This window comes from Saccopteryx bilineata, chromosome 1 (assembly GCF_036850765.1).
Source record: "Saccopteryx bilineata isolate mSacBil1 chromosome 1, mSacBil1_pri_phased_curated, whole genome shotgun sequence".
Taxonomy (NCBI): domain Eukaryota; kingdom Metazoa; phylum Chordata; class Mammalia; order Chiroptera; family Emballonuridae; genus Saccopteryx; species Saccopteryx bilineata.
The window spans coordinates 160,529,282-160,544,745 of record NC_089490.1 but is presented as its reverse complement, the minus strand read 5'-3'; the positions used below and the strand labels follow the sequence as shown (position 1 = coordinate 160,544,745).

Here is a 15,464-nt window from a genome sequence, read left to right as displayed (position 1 = left end):
GGAGTTTAGTGTGAAATCTGTGTGTTTTGGGAGGCCTTTTAGTTCCAGATCTTCGGAGACGAGAGAGGATTTTACATTTCCTCAATAAAGAGAGCAAAGTGATGCTCTAGAGATCTTCTACCCCACGAACCAAGCGTATTTTATTCCTGGAATTTCTTGTCACTGTTGGTTAACACTCAAAATAATGAACTTAAAGCCATCCCTCTTCTCCTGGCTCTTCCACCTCCATGGCTTTTAAACTGGAACAACTCAGTCACCTAGTATAGACTGCATTAGTTGGGTGCTAGTTACTGTGAGCAAAACCAAAGAGGAGAAGACATCATCCTGCTACCGAGTCCTCAACCTAATTAAAGGAGATAAGACCTACATCCATTATTTATGTCAGCGTGTAACGTGATGCTAATATGGTACAGAGCTAGTAGTTTCTGGCAGGGAAATGGTAATGTGTATAGGATTGGTGAGGGACGGCCTTATGGAGAAAATGGTGTTAGACTCTAATTGGCAAGAGGGAGTGCACTTAAGGAAGGCAGCAACTTGAGTGAGAGCAACCAAAGCACGAGTGTGGGACATGAGAGACCGCAGCAGCTGGGAAGAGAGTAGAAAGGGGGGAGGGGAGGGGATGCCACCTGCCCTAATAAAGTAAAACCCAAAGCTGCTGCTTAGTATGAAGAGAGGACTCCTGGAGCAGAACCTAGGAACCTCACATCTACTCTCTGATTTGACTCTTGTGGTCTTTCCCCAGTGCCCAAGGCCTTCACCGCATCAGCCTCAGAGGTAGACTGCTTCCCTTTTAGAGCTCTGCCCGAAAGTCCCTTCCTCAGCTTCCCCTTAGCACAGGTCAAATAAACATACACTTAACAAAATTTCACAAAACACAAAGAAGACAAAAAAGAAACAGATGCATAAACAACTGAGCTTATGATCTTGTTCCCTGGGGTTCATACTTCCTTCCTCATTCCAAATCAGATCCCAGGGAATGAGGGCTTTGCCTGGGTTTACCCTACCTAGTACATTTCAGGGGGTATCTTTAACCTCCAAACCTAAGAAGTCTCTTCTAAACATCTAAATTTATTTTCTTTAATTTTTTAATTTGATTTCAGTGAGAGGGAGAGAGAGAGAGAGAGGGAATCAGGAACAACAATCTGCTCCTGTATGTGCCCTGACCAGGGATCAAACCAGCAACCTCTGTGCTTTGGGAGGATGCTCTTAACCAACTGAGCCATCTGGCCAGGGCTAAACATCTAAATTTCTAAAAAACAAACAAACAAACAAAAAAACTAAGCCAATTCCATTCAGCGTCCTAAGCCCCCAAGGTTGTGACTTTGCCCTTTCAAGAGAAACCTAATTCTATGAAATACTATGACCCTAGAGTGGGTCTCATATATAGGATGTATGGATACTCTCTGTCCAGAGGTATCTTTTAGGGACAGGTCTTGCAAAGACTATGAAAGCAAAGACTCTAGAAGGCTTAGAATAGGGCAATGGCAATGGGGGTGGGAAAAAACAGGTGCAAGACACATGGCTTTTGATTTCTAGGAATCCATGTGAGGTTTTTTTTTGCTACTTATGCTCCTAGTGGCAACTCTTTGATGTGGACTAGTGTTTCTCTCCTTTGTCTTCTTTCTTTTGATTCTACTTTCTCTGTCTCCTAGTTGCCCACTCCATCTATTGGCTCCTTTTCCTTCCAAGCTCTGGAATGGGGTGGAGTATCTTTAGCTTTGCCTTTTGTGTAATCTCCCAAACCAGGCACACTGAACCTCCTGTTTACTATGGCACTGTCTTTAAAGGGGATTCCGTCCTAACGAACAAACAAAGAGGCAGCAAAACAAACTTGAAAAGTTGCAAAGTTTCCAGAAATCTAAACCAACTTTTTAGTCCTTAAGGACCACCACCATATCTTTTGTATCTTGGTATCTCAAGCACTTAACACCGTAGTGCCAAGCAGTGGTAGGGAAGACTGTTGACTAAGAGAATAAATGAATTAAAACAAGGGGAATAGAGTGATGTTATAAAAAGCAAGTGAATCAAAAGCTTCAAGAAGGGGATGGTCAAGAACACCAAATATCACAGAGAAAGTAAATAAAATGAGGACTGAAAGGTACTTTACGCAGTGATTTTCAACCTTTTTTTCATGGCACAAACACACACTAATTACTAAGGTCAGTGCCCCTGACTAAATACAACCATTTTCATCTTATGGCACAAATAAATTAGTTACTAAGGAAGAAGAGGTCAGGGACCCTTTTTCTTTAGTAATTAGTTTATGAGTGCGTGAGAAACAAAGGTCGAAAATCACTGCTTTACTGGATTTGCAATTAGAAGGCTGGTGGTACACTTTGCCAGGACAGTTCTATCAGAGGGGTGAGGGCAGGTGGGTGTGTAATTGAATTAATAGCTGGTTGAGTAATGACAGGTGAGGAAGGGAAGACAGTGAGTGTAGAGTATTATTTGGGGGAGTGTGGCTATGGAGGAGGCAACTAGAAGTAAACTAAGTCAAGGGAAAGTTGTGCTTGTTTTTTTTTAAGTTTTACTTCTGTTTTTGTTTTACCATGGGAGATGCTCAGCTGAGGGGAAGGGGCTAATGGAGAAGGAGAGGCTGAGAAGCTGGTGCTGAATACAGTCATAGATAAGAGTGTAGGCACAGGGAGTTTGGGGAATTTTCACCTGAGAGCCCTGATCTTTGCAGTGATTTGGGAGTGGCCATGTTGGGCTGGGCCTTGAAGAGAGAGTAGTGAAGATGGTAAAGGACCCTGGGAGGGGGAGCTGAGCAGGAAAAAGTTTCAAGTGCTACCAAGGGCCACATTGTGATCAAAGACCACAGATCTGTGAGGGCACCAATGTGCCTGGATGTGTGGCTTTCTCTGGCTGGATTTCTAGCAAATATGGAAGGAATGTGAGAGGAAGGAAATGACCTAAGTTTATGGATTCACAGGGCATGAGTTGTGGTGACAAGATAGTCAAGATAGAGGTTTAGGCCTTGGCCGGTTGCCTCAGTGAATAGAGTGTTGGCCTGGCTTATGGACGCCCTGGGTTCAACTCCTGGTCAGGGCATACAAGAGAAGTGACCATCTGCTTCTCCCCTCATCCTCTCCCCTTTCTTTCCCTCTTTCCCTCCCACAGCCAGTGGCTTGATTGGTTTGAGCATCAGCCCTGGGCACTGAGGCTAGCTTGATTGGTCCAAGCCGTCAGTCTCAGGTGCTGAGGATAGCTTGGTTGATTCGAACACCAGCCCCAGAAAGGGGTTGCTGGGTGCATCCTGGTCAGGAAATATGTAGGTATGTCTATCTCCCCTTCCTCTCACTTAAAAAAATAAAAAAAAAGAGAGAGAGAGGGAGGTTTAGGTTAGAGTTGTTAGGAGATAAACCCTGGAAAGAGCTTGAGTGTGAGGAAAGGGGTAAGTTGAGGAACTAGAGGCTTACAAATAGTGTGTTGGTACTTGAGTGTAGGAGAATGAGACAGATTGGATGAGGTTAAGATTATGAATAAGAGTTAATAAATTTCATAGGCAGAGAAGTCTTAGCTCATGGCAGGATACAGGTAGGGCCCAACCAGTTGTTGGTTGATGAAGAGAATCAGTAAAGTGTGCAGGGCAACAGATAATATGTGAAGAGGCAGGTTCAGGTAGTAGTAATGGTTTGACAGTCCAGGCAAGGGACAAAGGGGGACTCATGATTTGCATCCAGGAACCTCTTACTCAGGCCAGTATGTAAGATAACTGGCCTCATTGATTCTCAGTTGTCCATCAGTCAAAGGCCATAACAATAGCTCCAACCTCATGGGATTGCTTTGAAAATTAAATGTGATCACATATATGGGGGCCTAAGCACAATGCCTGGCATATAATAAGCCCTCAATAAATGAATATAGATGACTGCTATTACCAAGACCTGGGCTTCCACTAGGCATTCACAATGTAGGAAAGATAACACTAACATAGAAATGCAGAAGAGGACACATAGACATGGCCTTCTCTGTGGAAACAGCATAGATTTTTAGAATCAAATGCATTTGTGTTTGCAATCCAACCCTGTGGCTTACTAGCTGTATAACACAAGGCATGTCATTTAATCTGCCTGTCGTTAATCATGATGCTGTATTGTTAATATCATCATTTCCTAAAATGCATGAAGTGCCTGCCTTCCATTGTACCAGGTGTTAGAGATAAACAGACTTGAAAGGGACACTCTCTTTGAGCTCACAGTATAACTGGGGTGACAGGAAGAAACAATTATAATTGGGAAAACTAAGCTAATTCTGAGGCAAGCAGGTAAACACTGATTTGTGCTGGAGAGGTCTTTGGCCTTGAGGAAGTGATTGGCTCATTCCCTCCTTTATAGAAAAGCAGAAGATAGAATCTAGTACACAGTTCCCACTTTTTAAAAATAATGGGTTTTTTTATCCTGGCCAGGTAGCTAAGTTTGTTAGAGCATCACCCTCATACACCAAGGTTGCGGGTTCAATCTTGGGTCAAGGCACATACAAGAATCAACCAATAAATGCATAAATAAGCGAAACAACAAATCAATGTTTTCTCTCTCTCTTCTCTGTCTCTCCCTCTAAAAATCAATAAATAAACATTTAAAAAATAATACGGTTTGACCCCAAAGAATCCACAAAAAGACTACTAGAAACAATAAGCCAATACAGTAAGGTCGCAGGATACAAAATTAACAACAGAAGTCAATAGCCTTTCTATATGCCAACAATGAAACAACTGAGAAGGAACTCAAAAGAATAATCCCCTTCATGATTGCAACAAAAAAAATAAAATACTTAGGAATAAACATAACAAAGAATGTAAAGGACTTATATAATGAAAACTATAAACCATTGTTAAGGGAAATTGAAAAAGATATAATGAGATGGAAGAATATACCTTGTCCTTGGCTAGGAAGAATAAATATAATCAAGATGGCTATATTACCCAAAGCAATATACAAATTCAATGCAATTCCCATCAAACTTCCAATGACGTTTTTTAAAGAAATAGAGCAAAAAATCATCAGATTTATATGGAACTATAAAAAACCCCGAATAGCCAAAGCAATTCTAAAGAAAAAGAATGAAGCTGGGGGCATTACAATACCTGACTTCAAACTCTATTATAGGGCCACGACAATCAAAACAGCATGGTATTGGCAGAAAAATAGACACTCAGACCAATGGAACAGAATAGAAAGTCCAGAAATAAAACCACATATATATAGTCAAATAATTTTTGATAAAGGGGCCAACAACACACAATGGAGAAAAGAAAGCCTCTTCAATAAATGGTGCTGGGAAAACTGGAAAGCCACATGCAAAAGAATGAAACTGGACTACAGTCTCTCCCCCTGTACAAAAATTAACTCAAAATGGATCAAAGATCTAAACATAAGACCTGAAACAATTAAGTACATAGAAGAAGACATAGGTACTCAACTCATGGACCTGGGTTTTAAAGAGCATTTTATGAATTTGACTCCAATGGCAAGAGAAGTGAAGGCAAAAATTAATGAATGGGACTACATCAGACTAAGAAGTTTTTGCTCAGCAAGAGAAACTGATAACAAAATAAACAGACAGCCAACTAAATGGGAAATGATATTTTCAAACAACAGCTCAGATAAGGGCCTAATATCCAAAATATACAAAGAACTCATAAAACTCAACAACAAACAAACAAACAATCCAATAAAAAAATGGGAAGAGGATATGAATAGACACTTCTCCCAGGAAGAAATACAAATGGCCAACAGATATATGAAAAGATGCTCATCTTCTTTAGCTATTAGAGAAATGCAAATCAAAACGGCAATGAGATACCACCTCACACCTGTTCGATTAGCTGTTATTAGCAAGTCAGGTAATAGCAAATGTTGGAGAGGCTGTGGAGAAAAAGGAACCCTCATACACTGTTGGTGGGAATGTAAAGTAGTACAACCATTATGGAAGAAAGTATGGTGGTTCCTCAAAAAACTGAAAATAGAACTACCTTATGACCCAGCAATCCCTCTATTGGGAATATATCCCCAAAACTCAGAAACATTGATACGTAAAGACACATGCAGCCCCATGTTTACTGCAGCATTGTTCACAGTGGCCAGGACATGGAAACAACCAAAAAGCCCATCAATAGATGACTGGATAAAGAAGATGTGGCACATATACACTATGGAATACTACTCAGCCATAAGAAATGATGACATCGGAACATTTACAGCAAAATGGTGGGATCTTGATAACATGATACGAAGTGAAATAAGTAAATCAGAAAAAAACAGGAACTGTATTATTCCATACGTAGGTGGGACATAATAGTGAAACTAAGAGACATTGATAAGAGTGTGGTGGTTACGGGGGGGAGGGGGGAATGGGAGAGGGATAGGGGGTGGGGAGGGGCACAAAGAAAACAAGATAGAAGGTGACAGAGGACAATCTGACTTTGGGTGGTGGGTATGCAATATAATTGAACGACAAGATACCCTGGACTTGTTATCTTTGAATATATGTATCCTGATTTATTGATGTCACCCCATTAAAAAAATAAAAGTATAAAAAAAAATAAAAAAAAAATAATACGGTTTGAGAAACTATTTTGGAAAATATAATGGTGAAAAGTAGTTCTTAAACTTTGATTAAAATTTTTTTTTATTGATTGATTTTAGAGAGAGAAATGGAAAGGGAGACATCTATTTGTTCCTCCAGTTATTTATGCATTTACTAGTGATTCTTGTATGTGCCCTGCAGGGATTGAACCTGCAACCATGTTGTATAGGGATGATGCTCTAACAAACTGAGCTACCTGGCCAGAGCAAAAAAATATCTTTTCAAATTCCTATGGGCGCCTGACCAGGCAGTGGCACAGTGGATAGAGCATCAAACTGGGATGCCGAGGACCCAGGTTCGAGACCCCGAGGTCGCTAGCTTGAGTGCAGGCTCATCTGGTTTGAGCAAAAGCTCACCAGCTTGGACCCAAGGTCACTGGCTCGAGCAAGGGGTCACTCGGTCTACTGAAGGCCTGCGGTCAAGGCACATATGAAAAAGCAATCAATGAACAACTAAGGTGTCGCAATGAAAAACTAATGATTAATGCTTCTCATCTCTCTGTTCCTGTCTGTCTGTCCCTGTCTATCCCTCTCTCTGACTCAGTCTCTAAAACAAAACAAAACAAAACAAAAATACAGAAAAAGAAATTCCTATGGGCTGAGTAATCTGCATGTAGACACTTCCCATCATGAAGTCAGATCATAGTAGCAGCACAGTGACACTCAGTAAGTTGCTCAGGTAATCAGTTTCCCCATCTATAGTACAGGGATAATAACAGTAACTACTTTATAGAGTTAGTGTGAGGATTAAGTGAGTAAATTCAAGTAAAGTGATTAGGACAGTGTCTGGCACATAGTGAGCATTCAATATGTTAGCTGTCATGATTCTGTCAATGGCAATCTTATGAAAAAAGGTAAACTGTCTTCCTCAGCCCGGGCAGGGGCCATCAAAAACTGATGAAGGGTGGATCAAAGCAACAAAAAGTAGACTAGAAATCAATTTTAGAACAAGTAGGTTTGTAGCATGTCAGGACAAAAACAAAACAAACCCGAGAAACTTCTTACCAACACACCTAAATTTAAGTTAGACCTACAATGTCCTGAATGCTTTGAATGTACTAGCTACACCATACATATTGGGTGATATCTTAAGTACTTGCTTTACAAAATTAAGATCCAAGGGAGTAGCTTATTTACTAATTCTTTTTCTCTTCTTTGTCTAATAGTTGAAAAGAGAGAAACCAACACTTTTCCTTTCTCCTACTGGAGCCTAAGCCAACACCCCCAGACTGAGGACTGGGCTGCCTTCCAGGTACCTGGTGGAAAAACCCCCAAGCTCCTGGGCTGCAGGTTGTAACTCGCTTCTCTGCAGCATCTCTGTCCTTTCTCTCAGGATTCTTTCAGAATCATGTCTCCTCACCTTTACTGCAGAAGTCAAAAGAGAGAGGTTAGTGTGAATAGAAGGCAAAAGGGAGAAGAGCCCACAGGGGATTTTCTCTATAGTCCCTGGGGAAGCTACTATCATTTTCTTTCAATCTGATGTTTTCAGGAGTATTTCACTGGTTTTGGAACTTTAGAGAAAGTCCTCACCTCCTTCCTAGTATATGCCCCCTCCTTCTCCTTAGGGGCTTTCTCCTCTGAAATTTGAGCTTATATTTAAATACAATGTTCCCTTAGAAACTGTGTAGCTTCTCTTTTTCTGCCTGCCTTGCTTCTGTTTAAAAGCTAGATTCAAGCTATCAGAACATGTCCTTAAACAGATAGAGAAAATGAAGAATGGATGCCCAGGATCCAGGACAAAAGTTTTTTCAACACTAAATAAGAGCAAATAAGATCACCAAGCAAACAATTTCAATATAAAAATTTCAATATAAAATACATCCTTTGTGACCTTCTTTTAAAAAAAAAATGATGGTGATGGTATATACAGTGTGTCCGTATATACTATCACTTTTGACCAGTCACAGGAAAGCAACAAAAGACGACAGAAATGTGAAATCTGCACCAAATAAAAGGAAAACTCTCCCAGTTTCATACCTATTCAGTGCAGTTCGATGTGGGCTCATGCACAGACTTTTTAGGGCTCCTTAGGTAGCTATCCGGTATAGCCTCTACAGACTCGTCACTGACTGATGACCTACCAGAACGGGGTTTCTCCACCAAACTGCCAGTTTCCTTCAACTGCTTATCCCACCGAGTAATGTTATTCCTATGTGGTGGCGCTTTGTTATAAGCGCGCCGATATTCACGTTGCACTTAGGTCACGGATTTGAATTTAGCGAGCCATAGAATACACTGAACTTTCCTCTGTACCGTCCACATCTCGACTGGCATGGCCGTGGGCTGCTCTGCTGTATACACGGTGTTATGTCATCAACTGCGCATGCGCACATGCTGCCACATCATCCTACAGAAACTGGGAATAGCAATAGTTGCATTAATTTTGAAAGACTTTACTTGGTAAAATTTTTAAGCAATTCTTAGTTGGTTCCTGTTATTTTATTTGTTCACTTTATTGGGCTGTAAAAAATCATAAGACTTATTAAAACCTACTGCTTCTTAAGCTGAGAAGGCCCTCTCCTAAAACCTCAGAGGAAGTGCCTCTAAGAAAGAAATCCCCTTTTATAAAGAGGGCCTGCAAATGTGGCACTTTGTATTTTTAACCTTTTTTTTTTTTTTTAGGTGAGAGGAAGGGAGATAATGAGGCAGACTCCTGTATGTGCCCTGACTGGGATCCACCTGGCAACCGCATCATGGGCCAGTGCTTGAGTACTGAGCTATTTTTAGCACCTGAGGCTGATGCTCTCCAACGGAGCCATCAGCAGAGTCAGGACCACGCTCAAACTGCTTGAGTCACTGGCTGTGGGAAAGGAACAGGGAGAGAATGGGGAGAAGGTGGGGTTAGAAACAGATGGTAGTTTCTCCTCTGTGCCGACTGGAAATTCAACCCAATACATCTATACACCAGGCTGATGCTCTATCCACTAAGCCACTGGCCAGGGCTATTTTTAACCTTTTTAAAAAACAATTTAAATTCAGGAATAATTGAGGTAGATAGAACATATCAGCATGGTAGTTTCACTTGTACAACCTAATGATTCCATATTTAACCTTTTAAAATTGTGGTAAAATGTACCTGAGTAAACTTAACTTTTTAATCATTTTTTGGGTGCACAGCTCAGTGGCATTAAGCATATTCACAATGTTGTGCAGCCATCACTCCCATCCAGCTTCAGTACTTTTTCATCTTTCCCAACTGAAAGTCTGTACCCTTTAAACACTAATTCTCCATCCCTCCACCCCCAGTACCTGACAACCACCATTCTACCTTCTGTCTCTGTGAATTTCACTATTCCAGGTCATGTAAGTGAAATTATACAGTGTTTGTTTTTATGTGTTTGGCTTATTTCATTTAGCATAATGTCTTCAAGGTTTATCCATGCTGTAGTATATATTAGAATTACATTCTTTTTAAAGGGGTTTTTAAGATAACTCCACTTGTATTGAAGCTTTTTCAACAGTAGGATGGTTGGTAAAAGGGTAAATCTTACCAGTTTTCTGTAGTTATTCATCTGTAAAATGGCTCTGAGTTCTTTATTATCATGTAAACATATCCAAGCAGGTATCATAAGCCCATAGGATCTAGAGAGGTGAGTGGTAAACAGACTGGAGGGGGGTTACAGCGAACTAGAGAGACCTGCCTCTTATAAAGGTGACCACTGCTTCTCAATTCTAATCCATATTTCCAAAATGTAATACAGGCCCAGTATTGCATGTAAAAATCTCCTGATTTTCAGGCATTGGTCAATACCATTGTGCCAAACAGAACACATTTGCAAGCCAGATCTTGCCATAGACCACCAGTTAACAGTCTTTGTCCAGGCTTTGCTAAAAAAAACACACCAAAATTCAACAGAGTAAATTTGAAGATCTAAGTGATTTGTGCTTTGGGCAGCCCACCTGACAGCCAGAAGAGAGCTCTGAGTTGTCCAAAATGGAAGAATTTTATAGGAAGATGGGTGGGACAAGGGAGCTATTAGAAAAGAAAAGATTTTTGGGAGGCAGGGACTCCTTTTCTTTTGGGAGAGAGAAGAGGAAGGGTTTCTATATGTGGATTGCATCTTCTTTCTATGGGGAAATAGGGCCTATGCAACAAATTACTTGACTAGTGCTTGACCAAAAAATTTCATACTGGTTGCTTAAAATTACATTTCTGGGAGAGGCTGAAATTATAATTAGATCCGGTATTAAATCTAGGTTTGATATCATGGGCTTTTTTTTTCTTCTGTATTTTTCTGAAGCCGGAAACGGGGTGAGACAGTCAGGCAGACTCCCGCATGCGCCCGACCGGGATGCGCCCGACTGGGATCCACCCGGCACGCCCACCAGGGGGCAACGCTCTGCTCACCAGGGGGCGATGCTCTGCCCCTCCAGGGCATCGCTCTGCCGGGACCAGAGCCACTCTAGCGCCTGGGGCAGAGGCCAAGGAGCCATCCCCAGCGCCCTGGCCATCTTTGCTCCAATGGAGCCTCGCTGCGGGAGGGGAAGAGAGAGACAGAGAGGAAGGAGAGGGGGAGGGGTGGAGAAGCAGATGGGCGCTTCTCCTGTGTGCCCTGGCTGGGAATCGAACCCGGGACTTCTGCACGCCAGACCGATGCTCTACCACTGAGCCAACCAGCCAGGGCAGATATCATGGGCTTTTTAGCCCGAGTGAAGCCATGTTGGGCCTGTGGTTGGTTGGTTGGTTTGGTCAATAGCTTAATAAAGAACTAATTTTAGTGTGGCTTCATTCATTCATTGATGCAATAAATGTTTCCTGGGTATCTACTGCAGGCTAGGCTACACATATATGATTTAATAAATACACAGTAAGACAGACATAAATAATTGCAAAATAAATGCTATCACAGAGCAAAAATAAGGACTAACATAAATTGAACACTTTCCTTGTGCTAGGAAGTTTTTTTGTGTGTGTGTGTGCTAGGTTGTTTTTTAGAGCTATACCTGTATCAACTCATTTAAACCTCACAACAATCCTACTGTCTTCATTTTACATATGAAATAACAAGCACAGATGGGCCAAATAACTTGTGTGAAGTTACATAGCTAGAAAGGGAATTTTAACTCAGATTGGTTCCAGAGACCAAGGTGACTGGAAGGGGTGAGGAGCAGTGGTATAAACTATACTATATACTGTAAAGACTTCCAGAGGAGGTAACTTTTGACTTGTCTTGAAGGATGACTTTGGTAAATAAGGCTTGGAAGGGCAATATAAGTAGGCACAGGAAAGAATTTGAGCCCAGGGATGGAACATTAACTTGGCAGATAATGAGTCTGAAGAGGTTGCAGGGTCTCCAACGCCATTTATTTAACTGTTTGTTCTCAGAGAAGGTACCAGCTCATCGACAGCTTATGAGAATAAAAATGGTGTAGAAGCAGAAGGAAATTTACAAGGTCTCTTGTGAGCCAAGTTCGAATACCTCTCCCTGCAGACCCCTCCACCGCCGTCCTGTCCACGACCACTGTAGGAACTACAAATCCCGTCATGCAGCGGGGGGGGCCCGCCGGGAGCCCTACAACTTGCCCCGCCCCTCCACAGGCCCCGCCCCAGGCCCCGCCCTCCCGCCGCAGCCCCTTACCGCCTGGTCAGCCCCGAAGAGTTACCCGGTGGCCGCGGCAGACGGAAGCCGAGCGAGAATCTCGGCGGCAGCGGCGGCGGCAGGATGGGAGACTCCAAAGTGAAAGTGGCCGTCCGGATCCGGCCCATGAACCGAAGAGGTAAGAACCGAGTTGGCCCGGGGCCGCCACAGCGGAGTCGGCAGGTGCCTGGTGCGCCCCTTCGCGGCGGCCGCCGTGTGGGGTCCGACCGCTCCGCCCCTGGAGTGCGTATTCCGGCCGGGAGGCGGCCCGCGCACCGCGAAACCTTGTTCCCCACGCCCGCCCTGCCTGTGCGGGACGCCCCTCCCCTCGTCTGCCCCGCGTCCCGGGGTGCCGCGGGCCCCATGTCCCCGTCCGCTGGCCCTTCCGCCGGCGCGCCCGCCCCGCCCCGGCGCCCTTTCGCCCTCTCGCCCTCTCGCTTCCCCCTGCCCTTCCAGGAGGGCGCCCTAGTCCCGCGCCCCGAGCTCTTGTCCTCTTTCCCCCACCCATTCCCCCCGGCCCTTGCCTCGTCGGGTCCCCGCTGTCTCCTCGCCAGCTGTCAGTGCGGCCCCGGCCCGTGGGTGTTCACCCCTCCGGCCCGGCGGGGACAGCTCGGGACCCCGATGCCCTACGTCACCCTCCCGGGCGCCCAAACTCCGCACTCTGGTGGCCCGCGGCAGGAAAAGTGGCAGGGAATTTGGTTTACTCCCTGAGAAGGCACTCAAGTGAAGACATTCCTCGTCTTGCTTTTTCACTTTGTATTCTTTTAACCTGGACGGACATAAAGGGTTGTAAATGCTACTTTGATAGAAGTTGGGTAAAGGAGATGTCTCCCTACCCCCACTTTTTTGACTGTTGAGAAAGTTCTGGTTTTGCTTGAAGTCATATTGGTCATCTGTCAACAATAAATAGTTTTAAGTGCCAAGATTCTTGTGAAATTGTATCTTTCAGACATTCTCTCCATTCTGCAGGGAGGGTAGAGAAAACAGATACACCAAGTACGTTTCAAATCCTCTTTGATAGTCGAATGGAATGGAGAGAACCCCAACTCCAAGTCTGAGGAGGAAGTGGGCTGGTCTCGGCTTTAATGCTTAACTAACAGTGTAACTGGGCAAGTCACTTTAAATAAGATATTTGAAAACACTTTCTGTATAAGGTTATATTACTGAGGGTGACTGTTTCAATCCCAGGAGATGATTTTCAAAAGATTCGTAACCAATCCCAATCATTTATAAGTACCAGAGTCATGTTCTGGTAAGTGATTTTCAACTGGTGTGGTGCAAGAATTTTAAAAATATGCAATATCTGACTATGTAGTCAAGGGCACTGACCTCTTTTCCCTTAGACTGTCAAATAAGAAAGTGACAACAGTCAACACAACAATAGCCATCCAGCGTGAATGAATCAAAATTGTACCTATACCTTTTTTTTTGTCAGATAAGCAAAATATATTTTTTGGTGTGCCGCAGAATTTTAGTAAATTAGTTTATGTGTGCCATGAGATGAAGAAGGTTGAAAATCACTGTTTAAGTCATTCTTGCCACTTCCTTGTTCATAATCAAGTGTCGTTTAGGTCTATGTAGGAATCACGAGTGTTTCAATGTTCCTTGTCTCTGCTGTCTTTTGTGTATAGTGAGATATACAGGTCAGCCAGGTAACAAGTACTTGGTTGGTTTGTTCTTCTCTTGGGAGTATGTTTATCTCTTCTACTGGAGTTGATGATTCCTTCTGTCCCTGGTAGGTCAGCTTAAGGCTGTCAGGTGACAAAAGAAGAATTTTTCCCTAAGAACTTAAGCTAGTTTAGTCTTGGCCTCACTAGTTCCATGCTCTGACAAAATGAAAGAACTTCAAGGAACTCTGAAAATTTTCAAAAGCTTCTGTTCTTCAGAGTTCAGGCATCTTTATTTAAATTCACCTTACAGTTTGTTACCATCATAGTGATTAGAAAAAGCTTAAAAAAACAACAACCCAAAAACCAAGCTGTATAAACCCAACTGATCTGGGATTTGATTCTGAAAGGATGATTTTAGCATATTCTTAAAATTTCTTTTTTGTAAAAAACTTGGAAATGTCAGTGCTAAAAAGAGGCAGTTAACCAACCACCGCAAAAGACCTATCATGTAGAATCCTTCCCTCTCCTCCCCCCCTCGTGGATTTCAGTTTTTGAGGGAAGTACCATCTTTTTTTAACTTATAAATTGTCATTAATAATTGTCAGTATCAGAGTTCTGAGAGATGCATAAAGTAATTTTAGCTATGGAATGGGTGTTAACTTTTCCTTTGGTTGAATGCATTTTAAAATTAAGGTTTGTATGTAGATCCATCACCCTGCAAATAGAAGTGCATTATTTGTGGTGAACTACCTCATTCATTTAGTGCTGTCTCTTGCTTTGCCTTATAGTTCCTGAAAGTACATGGACTTCTTTTTTCAGATAATTACCAGACAATTAAAATTGGTCCTATTTCTATTTTGTTATGAAGTAATTGTTTACATAAATCCAGAGATTGTTATAGAATGCAATATAGTAAAATTCTAAAGCCAGTGATAGTTAAACTTCTAGCTAGAGTTTGTTTAAAAAAGCTAAAAGAGCCCTGGCCGGTTGGCTCAGCGGTAGAGCGTCGGCCTAGCGTGCGGAGGACCCGGGTTCGATTCCCGACCAGGGCACATAGGAGAAGCGCCCATTTGCTTCTCCACCCCTCCGCCGCGCCTTCCTCTCTGTCTCTCTCTTCCCCTCCCGCAGCCAAGGCTCCATTGGAGCAAAGATGGCCCGGGCGCTGGGGATGGCTCTGTGGCCTCTGCCCCAGGCGCTAGAGTGGCTCTGGTCGCAACATGGCGACACCCAAGAGGGTCGCAACATGGCGACGCCCAGGATGGGCAGAGCATCGCCCCTGGTGGGCGTGCCCCCCTGGTGGGCGTGCCGGGTGGATCCTGGTCGGGCGCATGCGGGAGTCTGTCTGACTGTCTCTCCCTGTTTCCAGCTTCAGAAAAATGCAAAAAAAAAAAAAAAAAAAAAAAAAAAGTTAAAAAAAAAAGCTAAAAGAAAACCATATTCTTTTCAAGTAATTTTGGAAAGAATCATATTGCTTTGACCAGTTACTACTTTTGGAAAAGTTAATGTATTAGATAATAATATATAATTATGAGGAACAGTAAACTTTTAGTCATAATTGTTTTTCTCTTAATATATTAGTGCAGTAATCAACCTCAGAAACCACTCTTCACAAATAAGAATGAGATGAGAGTAGTTACTGGGATGGTGTAGTTTTACTGTATAGACTTTGATATTTAGAATCACATTAG

General features: G+C 42.8%; 1 protein-coding gene and 1 long non-coding RNA gene across 3 annotated transcripts in view; one reads left to right on the top strand and one right to left on the bottom strand.

The window, feature by feature from the left end:
- The window catches only part of LOC136337487 (uncharacterized), a 60,316-nt gene extending 48,017 nt beyond the window's left edge, over nucleotides 1-12,299 (bottom strand). Inside the window, exon 1 of the long non-coding RNA XR_010731838.1 lies at nucleotides 12,167-12,299. This is a non-coding gene — a long non-coding RNA (uncharacterized lncRNA). The remainder of the gene's footprint in view (nucleotides 1-12,166) is intronic.
- KIF13B (kinesin family member 13B) overlaps nucleotides 12,173-15,464 on the top strand; it is a 244,088-nt gene continuing 240,796 nt past the window's right edge. The window contains exon 1 of one of the 2 annotated variants that reach the window (XM_066278635.1): nucleotides 12,173-12,305. In XM_066278635.1, the coding sequence (XP_066134732.1) occupies nucleotides 12,251-12,305 (55 nt within the window). In that variant the 5' untranslated portion in view covers nucleotides 12,173-12,250. The remainder of the gene's footprint in view (nucleotides 12,306-15,464) is intronic. The other variant, XM_066278644.1, reaches the window with a different exon arrangement.